This window comes from Cebus imitator, unplaced genomic scaffold, assembly GCF_001604975.1.
Source record: "Cebus imitator isolate Cc_AM_T3 unplaced genomic scaffold, Cebus_imitator-1.0 Scaffold159, whole genome shotgun sequence".
In the NCBI taxonomy this organism is placed as follows: Eukaryota; Metazoa; Chordata; class Mammalia; order Primates; family Cebidae; genus Cebus; species Cebus imitator.
In genome coordinates, this window is record NW_016107474.1 from 2,613,852 (window position 1) to 2,631,658 (window position 17,807).

At 50.1% G+C, this 17,807-nt stretch overlaps 1 protein-coding gene across 6 annotated transcripts in view; it reads right to left on the reverse strand.

The window, feature by feature from the left end:
• Positions 1-8,390: 8,390 nt before the first annotated feature.
• The window catches only part of ZDHHC7 (zinc finger DHHC-type palmitoyltransferase 7), a 53,360-nt gene continuing 43,943 nt past the window's right edge, over positions 8,391-17,807 (reverse strand). For 5 of the 6 annotated variants that reach the window (XM_017543641.2, XM_017543640.2, XM_017543642.2 and 2 more), the window contains exons 4-8: positions 15,800-15,924; positions 13,159-13,255; positions 11,879-11,960; positions 11,028-11,158; positions 8,391-10,474 (exon numbers count right to left, since the gene is read on the reverse strand). In XM_017543641.2, the coding sequence (XP_017399130.1) occupies positions 10,298-10,474; positions 11,028-11,158; positions 11,879-11,960; positions 13,159-13,255; positions 15,800-15,924 (612 nt within the window). In that variant the 3' untranslated portion in view covers positions 8,391-10,297. The remainder of the gene's footprint in view (positions 10,475-11,027; positions 11,159-11,878; positions 11,961-13,158; positions 13,256-15,799; positions 15,925-17,807) is intronic. The other variant, XR_005202648.1, reaches the window with a different exon arrangement.

Sequence of the window (17,807 nt, forward strand, 5' to 3'; positions counted from 1 at the left end):
ACTCCGTCTCAAAAAAAAAAAAAAGGAAGTCTAGATATGCGCTGCCACATGGGTGGAACCTGAAAGCGTAATGCGGAGTGAAAGAAGCCAGACACAGAAGGACACATTTTGCAAGATTCCATTGAGATGAAATATCCATAAAACGCAGATTCATAGAGAGTGGATGAGTGGCGGCGGGCCCGGGGGAGGCGGGAGGAGGAGTACGGGAATGATTCACGTGTTTTGGAACTAGATAGGATGGAGCTTGTACAAGATTGCAAATATATGACATTAAGTGCCATTGGCTTGTTGGGTTTAAATTACTTGCTCTTAAGTCATGTGAATTTTACCTCAGTGCATTATTTTTCTTAAAGTGAAATGCTGTCCTGGGTGTGTGTGCACAGGCACAGCCCTCGGCTCCAGCCAGTTTGGCCAGAAGAATTGGGCCCCAGGGAAGCAGTAAATCTGAATTTCAAGGTGAAATCTCCTGACTTGTAGCTCTTAGCAACTGACTAAAGGTATTTTGTCAACACCATTGGAGGCAAATGCAGGTCTCGGCTACCAGCTGCCCGTCTAAACCCAAGATGACCCGGGGTGGAGCATCTGCGTGCTCAGTCCAAGCACCCGGGAGGGAGACCGCCACCTCTCACCTCCTTGGGGTTTACTGGGAGAAGGGAGGACAGATGGAAAAGTCCTTCCAGGCAGAGAGAAAAGCTCCAGACAAACACCAAGATGTTAGTGGTTGTAAAAGACAAGAGCTGCAGCCTTTTAAAAGCCCACAGGCCTCCTGCTTTCTGGGGAGATTGTAAATGTTTAGTCTGGACTTGGTTTTGTTTGGTCGGTGATGTTTTGTTTGTTTTCTTTTTTAAAAAAACGCACAAAAAACTGCTAGACCATCCTAACTGCGAGCACCATGTTATCCCAAAAAACCAAGTAAAGGGTAAACAAGATGGGCAGGGAATCAGGCTTCCCACCCTCTCTCCATGAGTCTGCCTTGCCGCCCTGCCTGGCTGCCAGGCCCCTACTCAGCCCATCCCATGATAGTCCCTATCATTTCTTTTTTTTGAGACGGAGTTTCGCTCTTGTTACCCAGGCTGGAGTGCAATGGCGCAATCACAGATCACCACAACCTCCAACTCCTGGGTTCAAGCAATTCCCCTACCTCAACCTCCCGAGTAGCTGGGACTACAGGCGTGTGCCACCACACCCAGCTAATTTTTGTATTTTTAGTAGAGACGGGGTTTCACCATGTTGACCAGGATGGTCTCCATCTCTTGACCTGGTGATCCACCCACCTCGCCTTCCCAAAGTGCTGGGACTATAGGTGTGAGCCACCGCGCCCGGCCACTACTTATCATTTCTTGAGCATGTACTATGTGTCAAGCATCCTCTCACCCTTCAGGATTCGTTATTGTTCATCCTCCCAGCAGCTGCATGAGGCAGAAGTTGTCATTTGACAGACAAGCAAACAGATGCCGAGGCAGGAGGTGACCTGCTCCGGGCCTCGCAGCTGCTGAGCCTGGTGCTGGGATCCTGAATAGCCAGCTGATGATGATTTGGTGGTTTCTGGTTGCACTGAGCTTGAAAAGCCTGTTCCCTTCCACTCAGGAATCCCCTACTGTTTGCAGTCCTGGGTCCCAGAGCTTTGATTCTCAACTTGGAGCATGTTGTTAAAATACATATCACTGGGCGGCCATCAGAGTTTCTGATGGGAGAGGTGTGGGGCAGGGCTGAGAATTTCCATTTCTAACAAGTTCCTAGTGATGCCAATGCTCCTGGTCCAGGGAGGGGAATGGGCTGGAAGCCACTGTTCTAAAGAAAACCAGCAAGTTCATTCACACTAAGGTGCAGGGGCCTGGTAGCAGCTCGGTATGAGCCTTCCTCCAGTTAGATGTGACGCTCTAGTAGAGAAGTCAGAGGCTGAGGGTGGGAAAGGAAGGGATGTTGTATTTTCTTTTGTTTTGGTTTGTTTTTTTTCCAGAGTTTTGCTGTCGCCCGGGCTGGAGTGCAGTGGCATGATGGCTCACTACAATCTCCGCCTTCTGGGTTCAGGCGATTCCCCTGCCTAAGCCTCCCAAGTAGCTGGGAGTAGCTAGTTTTTGCATTTTTAGTAGAGATGGGGTTTCGCCATGTTGGCCAGGCTGGTCTCAAACTCCTGGCCTCAGGTGATCTGCTAACCTCTGTCTCCCAAACTGCTGGGATTACAGGCATGAGCCACCGTGCGAAGGGACGTGTTGAGGGAGGGAAACCCTCCCAGCTCCCACTGGTCACACCCAGAGCCCAGAGGAGGGGAGGGGGTGCAGGGAGAGTCCTGGATGCTCATCTCTGGCCTGGCTGGAGCAGGGCCACTTGAATCACACATGTGTGTCTGTGTGGGGTTGCTCTGCCTGGCTATATAAACCAAGAGCCCCTGCAGGTGCTGCTGTGACCCCAGGGACCCAGCCACAGTTCCACCCTCCCTGCTTCTCCAGGGGCGGAACACTGATTGGTCAGAACAGGGAGCTTCCCAGTGCTGGTGGCTGCAGGTGGGGGCTTTACAATCTTTCCATGGAGCTGGTCCATGGCCAGCCTTCCAGGCCACCCAGCAAGCAAGTGTTCCCTGGTGCTGCGGATGGTGGGGCCTCACCCAACAGAGGCCAAAGAAAGGCCATGCACAGACCCCTCCACCCCTCCTCCGCTGACCTCAGCGTTCCCACCTGAGAAGCCCTCACAATACACCCAAGAGGGAAAGGTCTTTGAAGTCGCTTTTCTTAGAAAGCCACATTTTGCTTTGCTCCTACGCTTTGGGGGAACAGCTACCCCATCTCTTAAGAAACTAGCTTAGAGCAGTGTCTCTCCTGGTGACCCTGCTGACCCTCCGTGTGGTGTTAACCCTCAGCGCCTTCTCCGAGCCTGGCAGGCAAAGCTGGATGAATTCTGCAGCTGAGAGCCCCAGCTTTCTGGGGTCTTAACCAGTTCTGACTCCACATTGACATTACAGAGACTAAAACTAGCTGCCCACAGGAGTGTACTGCCACAAACCCAGGGCTTCCCTGCCCCAGGGCCTTTGCATGGACAGTAACCACAGCTGCAGCCCCTTCACCTCCCCCCAGGGCCCCTCTCTGACCACTCCTCCTCCTCGGTATCCACCCTGATGGCGAACATCCCATTCTCCAGACTCACAGCAGAAATCACAGTCTACAAATTGCGTATTTAATTTTATCTATGAGTGTCTTTTTTTTTTTTTTTTTCGAGACTGAGTCTCACTCTGTTCACCCAGGCTGGAGGGCATTGGCTTACTGCAGCCTCTGCCTTCCGGGTTCAAGCGACTCTCCTGCCTCAGCCTCCTGAGTTTCTAGAATTAAAAACATGAGCCACCATGTCCAGCTAATGTTTGTGTTTTTAGTAGAGACGAGGTTTTGCCATGTTGGCCAGGCTGGTCTCAAACTCCTGACCTCAAGTGATCCACCTGCCTTGGCCTCCCGTGTTAGGAGTACAGGCGTGAGCTACCGCACCCAGCTAATTAGTGTCTATTGAGGGCAGAGGGCTCTGTCAATACTGTGGACCTACTGAGAAGAGGAGCCAGCCGTGGGTGAACTTGACGCGGCCTGAGCAGTGGGTGGGCATTTGCTGTCTTGTGGCGCCCCCTGGTGGCCATCATGCAGGCGCATGCTCAGGTGCCTCCCCCTTCTCTCACTGCAGGGTTTGCCCCTCTCCTGGCACCCACCTCCCATGTGGCCACCCACAGTGACGTGTGCAAATCCACAAAGTGGCAGCTCTTGGCCCCCGTGGAGCTGTGTGCTTCTGGATGACCAGGTGAGTTGGAAGTCCCTGTTACAGTTCACATTATTAGTAATGGTGTGATTATTAAGCAGCTAGTGTTGATACTGTAAACATAATATGATCATTGTTTGCCACCTATGGGTCCCTGAGCAACCTCTCTCAGCCTCAGTTTCTCCAACTATGAGATGGTGATGATTGCAAGAATTAAGGGAAACGGTGCATGTGAAATCATAGCCCAGGACAGGCAGGTTTTCCATGAACAAGGGCTGTCATGAGTATTTGGGGAAATATTCTCCTGAGGGTCGGCTGGTATACCAGGAGACGGCAGCTGTTACTCACCCAGCCAGCATGTCAGGAAGCTTCTTGGCTTCCATTTCCCCACCTGTGAAATGACCACCTCAGTCACACTGTCTCCCAGGGACGTGAGGGAGTGCCAAGGAAGACCAGAGCTTGACAAGTGCTTCCCGGATACGAAGGATGGGAAAGTTTTCCAGAGGAGGAGGTCAGACTCCTAGGCACCACCCCTGGGCCCCAAGAGAGAGCGGCAGCTTATTCCTGGAAGATCACGGGGTCAAGGACAGCAAGCACTGCTCGAGAAGAAAAGGAGAGAGGGGCCAGTGTGTTAATGCCCAGCGAGGCTTCTGGGCCCTTGTCTACTGAGCCCCAGAAAAGCCAGCAGCTGCCAGGGGTGGTGGCTCACACCTATAATCCTAGCACTTTGAGAGGCTGAGGCAGGCAGATTAACTGAGGTCAGGCAAGACCAGCCTGGCCAACATGGTGAAACCCCCATCTCTACTAAAAATACAAAAAATTAGCCAGGTGCTGTGGTGCACACCTGTAATCCCAGCTACTCTGGAGGCTGAGGCAGGACAATCACTTGAATCCAGGAGATGGAGGCTGCGGGGAGCTGAAATCATGCCACTGCCCTCCAGCCTGGACTACAGAGTGAGACTTCGTCTCCAAAAAAAAAAAAGAAAAGCCAGCAGCCAATCCTCTAGTCAGGAGATGGGGGGCTCCTCCTGGAAAAGCTGGCTCCCCCAAACGGCCCTGCCAGACAGTGACTAGTGTACACAGAGGACAGCTTCTGGGAGGAGAGCCAGAGAATAGGCAGAGGAGAGAACACCCAGGAAGCAGGGGACACGCACAACAAAACCCCAGCATCCTTAGAGTCAGGGAATGGTGGGGTATCTGCAGACAAACCCAGGATGCTGTTTCCCCAGAACCGCGAAGGAAAAGAAACAGCTTCTTGAAATTAAAACAACCATAGCGTGAAGTTTTGAAAACATCCAGTAGAAGAGCTAGAAGACAAGGCTGGGTGGGGCACAGTGGCTCACACCTGTAATCCCAGCACTCTGGGAGGCCTGAGCCGGCAGATTACTTGAGGCCGGAAGTTCAAGACAAGCCTGGCCAACATAGTGAATGAAACCCTATCTCTACTAAAAAATACAAAAATTAGCTGGGCTTGGTGACACATGCCTGTAATCCCAGCTACTCAGGAGGCTGAGGCAGGAGAATCTCTTGAATTTCATAGGCCAGTGGCTGCAATGAGCAGAGATCCTGCCCCTGCACTCCAGCCTGAGGGACACAGCAAGACCTCAATCTTAAATTTTTTTAAAGCAAAGGTAAAAAGATTTTCCAGAAAACACAGTGTACAATAAGAAAATTAGAGGATCACTGTAGATGGTTCAACATGTAATTTTAAAGTTAGGAAAGAAAGGAAATGGCGAAAACAGGATGCCCGAAGGCATAACACGGGACGTCTGCTAGGAGCAGAAAGTGTCAGGTGGAAAGGCTCTACCGAGCACCAGCACAGCCAGGGGAGAGCTGAGGCCCAAGGACTAAAGAGAGGGTGTGGGCCAGGGGTGATGGTTCACACTTACAATCCCAGCACTTCGGGAGGCCGAGGCGGGTGGGTCCCTTGAGGTCAGGAGTTCGAGACCAGCGTGGGCAACATGGCGAAACCCTGTCTCTTCCAAAAATACAAAAATGTTATCTGGGTGTGGTGACAAGCGCCTGCAGTCCCAGCCACTCAGGAGGCTGAGGAATGAGAATTGTTTCGGTTCAGGAGGGGGAGGTTGCAATGAGCTGAGATCACGCCACTGCACTCCATGCAGCCTGGGCTTAGATCCAGCCTGGGTCACAGAGCAAGACCCTGTCTGAAAAAAAAAAAAAACACCCAAAGATTCAGTCACATAGCACAGGGAGCAGGAGAGTATGGGCTCTCCACGGCTGCTCCGGGAGCCGGAAGATGGTGAAATACACTCACAGGCTGAGTGTAAAGTATTTACCTATGCCATCAACCAAAGGTGAGGTAGAATAAGGCCAAAATACTGGAGACTTGAAGAGTAAGGCTCCCAGGGAGTATGTTGTACCACTGGTAGGATCCGGAAGCACAGAAAGGCCACACCCTGAACCCAGCAACCCTGGAGAAGCCAGGTCATCTCAGCAGGGAATGGGGTGGTGGCAGGTTGATGCCTGTGGCAGAGGCTGGCTTGGCTGCAGGCACTCGGTGACAGCGGGAACGGACGCACAAGAGGCAGCTTCACCTCTGTAAAAGCAAAAGGTTAGACAAATCAGAGGCCCCAGGCTGAGCGCGGTGACTCATGCCTGTAATCCCAGCACTTTGGGAGGCTGAGGCGGGCGGATCATGAGGTCAAGAGATCCAGACCATCCTGGCCAACATGGTGAAACCCCGTCTCTACTAAAAAAAAAAAAAATTAGCTGGGCATGGTGGTGTGTGTCTGTACTCCCAGCTACTTGGGAGGCTGAGGTTGCAGTGAGCTGAGATCCTGCCACTGCACTCCAGCCTGGCACCTGCCAACAGAGCGAGACTCTCTCAAAAAAAAAAAAAAAATCAGAGGCCCCTATCTAGATTAGATGCAGAGTATTCAGTCATCACAACTAAACTATATTGTATACGAAATGCAGGACGTACGTACATTTGGTGAATGGGGAGGGGAGAGCAGGCAGGAAACCCGGAGTTCTCTGGACTGCAGATGTGCTGTGCCTAGAACCTTCTTGGGAAACTTGCTGGCTGTTTTGGGAAGCTGCTTGCAGGGGCCCATCGGTCCTGGTCACTGCGCCACGCGTTCTTATAACTCAGAGACTGGCTCAGCTTTCAGCTCCCAGAGCCAGCCACAGGCCTGTCACAACTTACTTTCCCTTGGTGTCTTCAGGTTGTCTTGGCTAAAATTAGCAGCTGGATGAGGAACAACACAGTTTTGAGGAGGGTACTCAGGAGACGTTGTAGGGCACTTGCAATTTGTGTGTGTGTGTGAGACGGAGTCTTGCTATGTTGCCAGGCTAGAATGCAGTGGCAGGATCTCTGCTCACTGCAACCTCCACCTCCCTGGTTCAAACGATTCCCCTCCCTCAGCCTCCCAAGTATCTGGGACTACAGGCGTGCGCCACTGCGCCCAGCTAATTTTTTGTTTTAGTAGAGACAGCGTTTCACCATGTTGGCCAGGATGGTCTTGAACACCTGACCTTGTGATCCACCCACCTCAGCCTCCCAAAGCGCTGGGATTACAGGCGTGAGCCACCGCGCCCGTCTGGCACTTGCGCTTCTTCTCTGGGCATCCTGCTTTTTCTGTGCAGCTCCCCGGCTACCTACCCCTCAAGCTACTTTCCCTGCTTTTCTTACCCAAGCTGAGTTCATGTGTATAGAAAATGGGATTTAGCCACTTTCCTATTTGGGGGACATTTATGTTTTAATATAAGCGTCATAATTCTATATAATGAGCCTGCTTAATCTAAGGAATACAAATAATATTGCAGCAAAATTTGGCACAGCCACAGACACAAGCTGGAGCTGCTGTCCACGCCTCTGGGTTCGTCTCCTTCCCTTTTCTGCATGTCTGGAATGTCACCGGGCACCCCAAGGCACAGCATGCGCGAGGCAGGGCCGTGGCACACACCAACCATCTGGCCTCTGGAAGGTAAGTGGGCATTTTGGTTCCCTCACAGTGCAAATATTAGACAAATCTGGTCAATGAATTAAAACCAAATTGTAGGTACCTGAGATTCTGGACTGTGGAGAGAGATTTTTGAAACACTGTTTTTATTTTAATGTGCAATGAAAAGAACTAAAACGATGGGAGTTGGCTGAGCACGGCTCACGCCTGTAATCCCAGCACTCTGGGAGGCCAAGGCGGGCGGATCACCTGTGGTCAGGAGTTCGAGACCAGCCTGACCAACATGGTGAAACCCCATCTCTACTAAAAATACCAAAATCAGCCTGGTCTGGTGGCATGTGCCTGTAATCTCAGCTACTCAGGAGGCGGACGCAGGAGAATTGCTTGAACCCAGGAAATGTGAGGTTGCGGTGACCCAAGATCACGCCACTGCACGCCAGCCTGGGTAACAGAGCGAGACTCCATCATCTCAAAACAACAAACAAACAAAAAATGACGGGAGTCAAATTAAATGTTCAACAAGCAGCGGCCCTCACAGAGCAGCAGTCCTCCGCGGGCAACACTGGTAAGTCGTGCATGAACGCCTGGGTCACTCGTTTTGGGCATGAAAGCATTTAGAGGTTTTGCAAACTGCTTGGGAGCAACCTTAACAGCCTGGGGCTGGGTCCATGAACCACGGAAAGGCTACCCCCTGAAAACACTGCCATCCATGAAGAACAGGCGCTTTGGAAACCATTTGAGAACTGTCAATGGATTACTTTATTTCATATAAAAGTTACATTGAAAGAAGAGGTTGAAAAGTCAAGTATACTTGATTTGCACACACTTGCCAAGTCTCACAGGATTCAACCACTTGGATAATTTTTTTATTGATAACAGGATATACATATTAAAAGCCTCACACTGAAGCCCATACACATGTCCACCCAGACAACAATGTGCAAATGAATATGCAAAACAGTCTCTGGAAACTCGCGTCTCCAGGATCACGCACGGTCTATGCTTTGTCCCTCTGACTGTGACGCACTTCTCCCCCTACCGGCGCACACGCTTCCGCGGTGACCGCATCCACTTCCAAACCCCCCGCAGGCTTGCTCGCTTGGCTAGGACGGTGGCTCAGGTAGGTCCCTTTGTGGCTTTGCATCAGCAGCGGTAGAAGCCCTGATTCAGATGGGGTACAGAGTAATTAAAAACAAAACACAGTTCACAGATGAACAGAAAGGCAAACAGTTCCCAGGAGGGAGACGCCAACTTCTCTCAGCATGGAGGGCAAGCTTAAAGGAAGACCCTCGGACTGTGTCAGATTGCTTCTGGATGCATCTGTCAAAAAATGTACAAACCAGGCAAGGTTAAGGCAAGTCCCCACGGAGGGGAGCTGTTGGCTTTCTGGCATAAATTTAAGCTCCACACGAAGGATCCTATTTTATCACCTGTGCGGTGAGTAGAGAAAACATCAAAGCTAACAAAAAAATGCAACAGGAGGGCGCCATCCTGACCATTCCCACCTGAGCGCGGCCTGCGTGGTGGCACAGTCGCCCCTGACAGGGGCTGGCTGCCTCATGGTCCCCTCACCTTCCCAGAGGTGCCCAAGGTCTGGGGCCTGCCTCTCCACTTGGAATGCGTCCCCTGCCCCACACACCAACAGCATGGAGCTGCCCAATGGGAGCTGCGGCTCTGCCCTTCCCCAGGAGCCATTTAGACACGGCTATATTTGGCTGGAACAAAAAAATCAGTTCCAAGGCCCTCAAGCACTCAAGATTTTTTTTAAAAAATTAAAGCAGGAGGGCAATGAAGGACCGCACAGCAACAACTGTTCTTTGGATCGAGATGTCCTCCAGTAGCAATACATTCATAGTAACCACGGAGAGGACCCCGCGGCCGCTCCCCCCTCTTCCCTGAAACGTCGGTTTCTAAAAAATAGCTTGTTTGCTGTACACAGCCGGTAAATGTTACACTGCCTCAACAACACTGGCAATTTTGATACACACATGCACACACGCACACACACACGCAGACGCACGCACACACAAACTTGCTGAGAGGGTCAAAGGACGTCTCTTTCGGGGCAGCGGGAAGTGTGCTGGAAGTCACCTTCACTGTTCAGTGCACAGATCTTTTGTAACATCGGTGCAAAGCATCAGAAGCTAATGGAGACCAAAACGTCTTTCTATGGAAACGCCCTGCTGTGGTCCGGGGAGTGCACTGCTGAGAGGGGGTCAGCAGGAGCCCCCGGAAATGACTGCTCGGAGAACGCCGGTTCACTGGATTGGCTGTCTTCATGACTGGAAACAGCAGCTCAGTACACAGGATTTGAATAACCCATGTAATAACCCCACTGACTTCTTAGAAAATGCAAAGTATTCTTCACAAAAATCCTAGCTCTGCAGGAAGGCCGTGACATTTGGCTTCTTTGCGTGGCCACGCACCTTTCCGACGTTGTACAGGTGGGGACTGAGCGCCTTCTCCGGTGTGGAGAATCTGCCGTCTGTGACTAGAAGTATATAAAACTCTGCTTGCTGCAAGCAGTTGGTCTGTGTAGGTTCCAGTTGCCCTGTTGGTCACAGATGAGCTGTTGATCTCCTTCAGACCCCAAATAAATAAGCAGAAGTCTGTGAGCAAGTTCCAGCCTGTCGGACCAGGCCTCACACTGAGAACTCCGGGCTGCCTTTTCTGGGTCTCGTGGGCAGTCGCCTAAAGCGAAAGCCAACAAAGGGATTCATCCAGAGGAGTGAGGGGGGACCCCCAAAGACGGACTTCATCCCTTCCCATCGCAGCCTCCGCTCCCACGTGGGCTTCTCACTTTTCAATCGCTCAATTTCCTGGAAGCAGAAAGAAGAGCAAGTGGCAGCGGCTCCAGGAAGCTCAGCAGACCCCATGGAGCCTGAGAATCGCACGGTGTTCAAGCACAGTGTGGAACTCTCCCTCCCAGCTCCACCCCAATCCAGACGCCCATCCATGGCCTCTGTGAGCACAGCCCTGGCTGCAGCCATCTGGCCAGCCCAGACTGCCACATGGCCGTCCCAGCCAAGCACCAACATTTTGCACCTGTCAGTTACTGTGTACAAACATTTACTGAGCACCGCTCTAGGCCTGCAGAGCCAGGCCCCGAAAGCAGTCAATTCCCTGAAATTCACTGACTGCGCTGGGAGCTGGGAGTCTGCCTGCCTCTGCTGACTCGCAAATCAAATTAAGACTAGAACTATGCACCACGCAGAATGAAAGCAACAGCAAACACAGGAAAGGCTGAAGCTATCAAGACCGCCCCATTACTCTCCCGAGTAGGTCCACAGGCACCTGCTGTTAACATCAGGACTTCCATTTACTCAACCTTCGACCACGTATTACGTACACGCAGCTGAGAACAAAACTTACCGTCTCATCATTGCATATGGAGTGGATCTGGGTGCCAAACATAACTGCAGTGAAAGTGAAAAACAGAAGACCCTCAAGGCACAGGAAGATCAACAGGATTACAGTTATTGGAGGTGAAAAATCACTGCATTCTGTGAACAAGAGGAAGCTGGTTATAACTGGCCCTGAACACCCAGAGTGGCACAATGTTTGGTTCAGAGAAGAACCCACTAGGGCCAGTCCCCGGCCAGCTTCCAGCGGGGAGGAGCTGTTTCTAAATGGGCGCATTCACTGTTCTCCAAGGAGCAGAGGAGGGTCACCCTTCCAAGCAAAAATTCACACCACCACTTCCCGGCCAGTGGCTTCAAAGGTTCTGTGTTTTCTGAGGTTTCCACTGACATTGTATTTGTGTATTAAATAGCAACTGAGGCCAGACCAGAAGGGTTGTGTGCACCCGTACTTGTGAGCAGTGCCCACAGGAGTCCACTCCCCACGTTCCCTGGGATGGGATGAGCCTGTCCAGACCTCTCTGCGTATCTCAGGTAAGACAATGAGCGCTTGTTTTCACGACACCTGCTTAGGGTCGGTACTCACAGGGACAATGCAAAGCCTGCTTTGAACAATGGCGAGCTAGCTGACCAGAAGACAGACAGACACAAGCTTTGGGGAAAACAACAGCAATTTCCCTCCAGTCTCAATACACTAGCAAAATGGTGGTGTTAAAACTTAACTAAATTCTTTAAAATTCAATTCCTAAAATAACCACAATGATTCCCTTGAAAATTAGAAACCTGGTTCTTCCTTTAAAGCGTTCCCCTTTCACCCAGTAACAGCATGCAAGGCCAGGAATGACGCAGGACAAGGGAACTTACCAGTCCACTGCCCTCGGACGCAGGAGATGAACTGCAACCCACAGAGGATCAGAGCGTGGACTGAAGACAGAGCTATATACATCTACAACAAGGGTGAGACTGCTTAGATACTTTTTTACATTATTTTTTTAGAAACAGAGTCTCCCTCTGTCGCCCAGGCTGGAATGCAGTGGTGTGGTCTCAGCTCACTGCAACCTCCACCTCCTGGGTTCAAGCAATTCTATTGCCTCAGCCTCCCAAGTAGCTGGGATTACAGGCACGCACCACCACACCTGGCTAATTGTTTTGCATTTTTAGTAGAAACGGGGTTTCACCATGTTGGCCAGGCTAGTCTGGAACTACTGACCTCGAGTGATCTGCCCGCCTTGGCCTCCCAAAGCGCAGGCACAAGACACCGCGCCTGGCCAGTCAGTAACAGAAACAATCACATCTTTCTAGGAGCAAAGGTTGATCAAGCATCACATTTATACTTCCATCTTATTTGTCAGGGAAAAATAAGGGAAGGATTAAATTGCAGTAGTTGACATTTTCCTATCCAAGATCATATAACACCAAGTAGAATAATTTTATTAAAAAATACAGCTGGGCATGGTGGCTCACACCTGTAATCCCAGCACTTTGGGAGGCCAAGGTAGGGAAATCGCTTGAGCTCAGGAGTTTGAGACCAGTCTGGGCAACATGGCAAAACCCCGTCTATTGGGGAAAAAAAAAAAAAAAAAAAAAAAAAATGGCCAGGCATAGTGGCTCATGCCTGTAATCCCAGCACATGGGGAGGCCAAGGCAGGTGGATCACCTGAGGTAGGGAGTTCCAGACCAGCCTGACAAACATGGAGAAACCCTATCTCTACTAAAAATATAAAACCAGATGGGCGTGGTGGTGCCTGCCTGTGATTCCAGCTACTCAGGAGGCTGAGGCTGCGGTAAGCTGATATCACGCCGTTGCACTCCAGCCTGGGCAACAAGAGCAAAACTCCATCTCAAAATAAACAAATAGGGAAATAAGCTCTAACATAGTTTAGGAAGATTCCTATTCTTATTATTAATAAACAATAGTGATTGAGGACATCTGGGAGAGAATGAAACTACAGTGAAGACCTAAAATAATACAAGCAACATATTTATGTATTGGGACTACTGCCTACAGTATTATAATGTGAATCCTGGAGAAAAGGATGGAGAGAAGCTGGTCTGACGTTGGTACACATTTCCCTGCTCCAGGCAAGATGCAGTTACAGAATGTCAAGTTCAATTTAAGTCACTACAAAAGTATTTTTACTTACAGTGAAGAGCACAAAAAATCTTTGATTCTTTTCTCCTACACAATTGTTCACCCACGGGCAGTGATGATCCATTTTCCGAATACATCTTTTGCAAATACTGAAAAGAAAAGATTGATTTTCAGTATTCCATGCTCTGAGGAAACCAGAGTGACACAACCAAATAAAATCAAAGGTGGAGGAAATCAGAACACATATCCTAATACACCATATGAAACAATCATACGCACTCACTATATTCCTTTAGGGTTTATCATTTTAATTAAATGTCTCCTGTTTCCTAAGGAAAACAGTCAATGGGCCAACGGGATGAGGCGGAAGACCACGCTGAGCCACACTTCACGAGTTTTCACTCTCCCCCCCATAAAACTGGATCATGGACACCTAGCAATAATGTTCCCAATTTTGCAAGCTTACAAGTTACAACTCTATTTCAATAAGAAACAAAAATTGAATTTTTACCTTTAGGGAAAGAAACATTCTTCGTTTCTTCAAATAATTCCTACCACTTTAACCCATATTCACTGATGAATAGGTATATTCACCTTGAATCATGCAACCATATACCCATGCTTTAAGTCATCTCGTTTTTCCAGCTGTAATTTACTTTCGCCGAAAATACGCTGTATGTCCAATTTTAAATAACTGATTGGATATCAGTTACTTTTTAGTAATAGCATGTACCAATTAATGACATCAAGCAGGCATCTATGGCATCAGGTTTGCTCCAGGCAGACTTGCTATCATAGGGTCGGCTTCTACTCATTGACCTGGGTTCCCTGCCTGACCTCCACAGCACCTGACTTCCAAAACATTCCCATTTTATCTTGTTAATCAGATATACTGAAGTATATAATTTATATACCATAGGCTGGGCGAGGTGGCTCATACCTGTAATCCCAGCACTTTGAGAGATAAGGGAGGTGGATTACCTAAAGTAAGGAGTTCAAAACCAGCCTGGCCAAAGTGGCAAAACCCCATCTCTACTAAAATACAAAAATCAGCTGGGCGTGGTGGCGGGCGCCAGTAATCCCAGCTACTAGGGAGGCTGAGGCACAAGAGGCACTTGAGCCCAAGAGGCAGAGTTTGCAATGAGCCAAGATCGCGTCACAGCAAAACTCCGTGTCAAAAAAAAGCGAAACTCCGTCTCAAAAAAAAAAAAAAAAAAAAATTATATATCATAAAAGTTTACTCATTTGCATTGTACAACTCAATGATTTTTATTCTATCTGGAGTTGTGAGACCATCAACATCTAATTTTAGAACATTCGGCTGGGCACGGTGGCTCACACCTGTAACCCCTGCACTTTAGGAGGCTGAGGCAGGCAGATCACAAGGTCAGGAGTTCAACACCAGCCTGGCCAATATGGTGAAACCCTGTCTCTACTAAAATACAAAAAATTAGCTGGGCGTGGTGGTGCGTGCCTGTAATCCCAGCTATGCAGGAGGCTGAGAGAGAAGTATCACTTGAACCTGCGCAACAGAGCAAGACTCTGTCTCAGAAAAAAACAAACAAAAAAAAACATTCCTACCGCCCCAGAAACAAACCTCAGCCCATCCAGCGTCACCCCAGCTCAAGACAATCAGCCATCTACTCCCTGATACCATTTCGTCTTTCTTCACTTTGTGGCCAAACTATGTAGATATGAATCTGTTAAAGCTTTCACTCCAGCCATAAAGCAGTCAGCATCCCCTCTGTCTGTTTCCTTCCACTGGAGGTCCTCAATGGCACCCAGCTTATCCGAGCAGGGCACGACCCTTGGGAGAAGGTACTGTCTAGGTGTAACCACACCCCAGCAGTTTCCCAGTACAGGGATGTGTGGCACTATTTCAAGGAATGGAGAAATACCCCCAGACTTTCACACTTCAGCAAGTGAAATCGACGGTCGGGCCTCCAGGAGCAGGCAAAGGAGTCAGGAACTGGCACATCTGGGGGAAGCAGATAACATGCAACCAAGACCAGCAGGGGTGAGGCGTGAGGGCCAGGAAGGTTACATGAGCCAGGCAGATAACTGAACTATGGGTTTTTAAAAATACAGTAACTGGTGTTTGAGAGCACACCAAATAAAATTTAAAAAAATAAAGAGCACGTCCAAAAGCGCCTAGCCTCTGCAGTGCACCACCACCCTAGGTGAGAAGAAAACCGAATGCACACAGCCCTTCTGCTGGCTGGAGAACCCCAGAGCAGGAGTGAGGGGAAGGTTCTGAGCCCTTCTCCTGGCCCCACACAGGATGTGCCCAGGGCTGTGAGCACACATGTGCTAGCCCCTGGCATGTGTGCCAGGAACAGAGGCGGGAACCTCAGCGCCTCCTCTGGCTGTCATGCCACAGCGAATCCCTAGGGAAGGAGGGGATCCCAAGCCCATACTGGTTCTCAGCTCCCAAAAAGACTCTAGGGCACTGGCCCGTTACTCAGCTCCCTGTGAGTAACAAAGGGGCCCTGTGTGTCTCGGGGGGGAGGGGGGTCAGGGAGCCTCTGTACACACCACTTCCCTGTAGCCCCTGTTGATGGAGAGGTGACTGATAACCACTGCCCAGAATTTTCTTATCGGGCAGTTGGGGAACAAGGAACAAAACAATCTCAAAACAAGAAAGAGACGCTGAAGGGCCAGCCTGTGAATGCCGACAGGTGCTGGGGCCGTACCTGCAGTGGTGGGCACGCTCAGGTTTAATACAGCAGCACTTGGGGCACTTGTAGATCACCTCCCCGGGCTTCAGCTGCAGGCTCTCCATGTATTCTTTTGTAGCGTTTCCTTTGGGTACCGCCCCCTACCGTTTAAGAAGAATGTATTTTAGTTGGGGAAAAGGAAAGTTTTTTTTAAAAGTAGAAATTCATATATTTTATCATCGAACAATAAACAAAAACTACCTTATTACCCTTTTGATAAATGGCTTAACCACCTGCATTTTTCAGAGGCAAGGCTTGTCCCCAGAGAGGGGCCCTGTGTGTCTCGGGGGGGAGGGGGGTCAGGGAGCCTCTGTACACACCACTTCCCTGTAGCCCCTGTTGATGGGGAGGTGACTGATAACCACTGCCCAGAATTTTCTTATCGGGCAGTTGGGGAACAAGGAACAAAACAATCTCAAAAAAAGACTGTAATCTCGTGTTGCTAAAGTGACGTGATACTTTTGTCTCTTGGCCAACCTCCTCGAAGGCATCCACACACAAACCTGGAGGCGGCAGCCCAGACCACCTGACCCCATTCATGTCTGGCAATGAGGCAGCCCAGCAGGGGCAGCACCAGAAAGTTGAACGTGCATCTATCTGTGCTCCAAATGCTAGCAGAGCTGGACAGGATGAGCAATGGTGAAGCGGTGGGAAGAGGCGTCAGGAAGGCCGCGAGCTGACGGTAAGGGGCAGAGCTGGAGGCCAAGAGTCATCCTACTGGTGCTGTGTCAACTGAGGACCTGATGTAGGGAAGGTGAGGCCTGAGCTGGCTGCAACTGCAGGGGCTTTGTTCTTTGGGCAGTGGAGATATGTAATCAAAACCAAGTTTGTAGGAGATAATTCTGGAAGCTGTGGCAGGTGGAATAAGATAGGCAGACCTGCCTGGGGGGTCCAGTGCCTCAAGAAGAGGAACAAGGCCTTGTGTCTGCCTCTTAGCCCAGAGCCTGTACTTCACATAGAAATCACAGATCTGGAGAATGAGACCAACAAACATTGGGAACAGCAGGTGGGGCTCCAGTGACTATACAAAGACAAGGGGTGGGGGCAGGACAAATGGAAAGGTGGGAGCTAATGGGCTCTGCCAACACAGATGCTCCTGCTGGATCTCCTTAAAACACAGGTGCCTGGCTGGGCTTCGGAGTCACAGATCTGAACCTCTGCACTCTGAGGGCTGACATCCACATTTTACAAAGTTCAGCAGGTGAATGCCCTGCAGAGCCAGAGACTGCTACCCACCGGATTCAGGGCTAACAGTGGGCCAGATCCTGAGTCTCAGGCAGCACAGGCAAGGGGTTCCCGGAGGTGACCAGGAAGTGAAGATGGGAGGGGCTGCAGGACGAACGTGAGGATCCACTCCCCAAACCTCCCCCGAACTTTACTTCCTCCAGACAAGGCCCTGTCAGTCCCATGGCCCCAGTATGTGGAAGCTGTTTTGGTCAAGATCAAAGTGTTTCCTAACACACTGCCTCCCTTAAAGAAGTTAAAAATGGGTTTGAAAACTTAAATAAAACATTTTGCTGGCCGGGAACGGTGCCTCACGCCTGTAATCCCAGCACTTTGGGAGGCCGAAGCAAGCAGAGCATGAAGTCAGGAGTTCGACACCAGCCTGGCCAAGATAGTGAAACCCCGTCTCTACTAAAACTTCAAAAACTAGCCAGGCATGGTGGCTTATGCTGGTAATTCCAGCTACTTGGGAGGCTGAGGCAGAGAATCGCTTGAACCCAGGAGGCAGAGGTTGCAGTAAGCTGAAATCGCGCCACTGCACTCCAGCCTGGGTGACAAAGCAAGACTCCGTCTCACTTCTCCTGCCTCAGCCTCCAGAGTAGCTGAGATTACAGGTGTGAGCCACTGTGCTGGCCTGGAGTCTTGAAATCAACTTTCCTCCAGCAATCTAGGGATCTTAACACTGCTTTGATTTATCCCACATGTTGCGTATAGGCCCCAGCTGACAGTCGAGTTTTGTTTTTTTTTTTTGTTTTTTTTT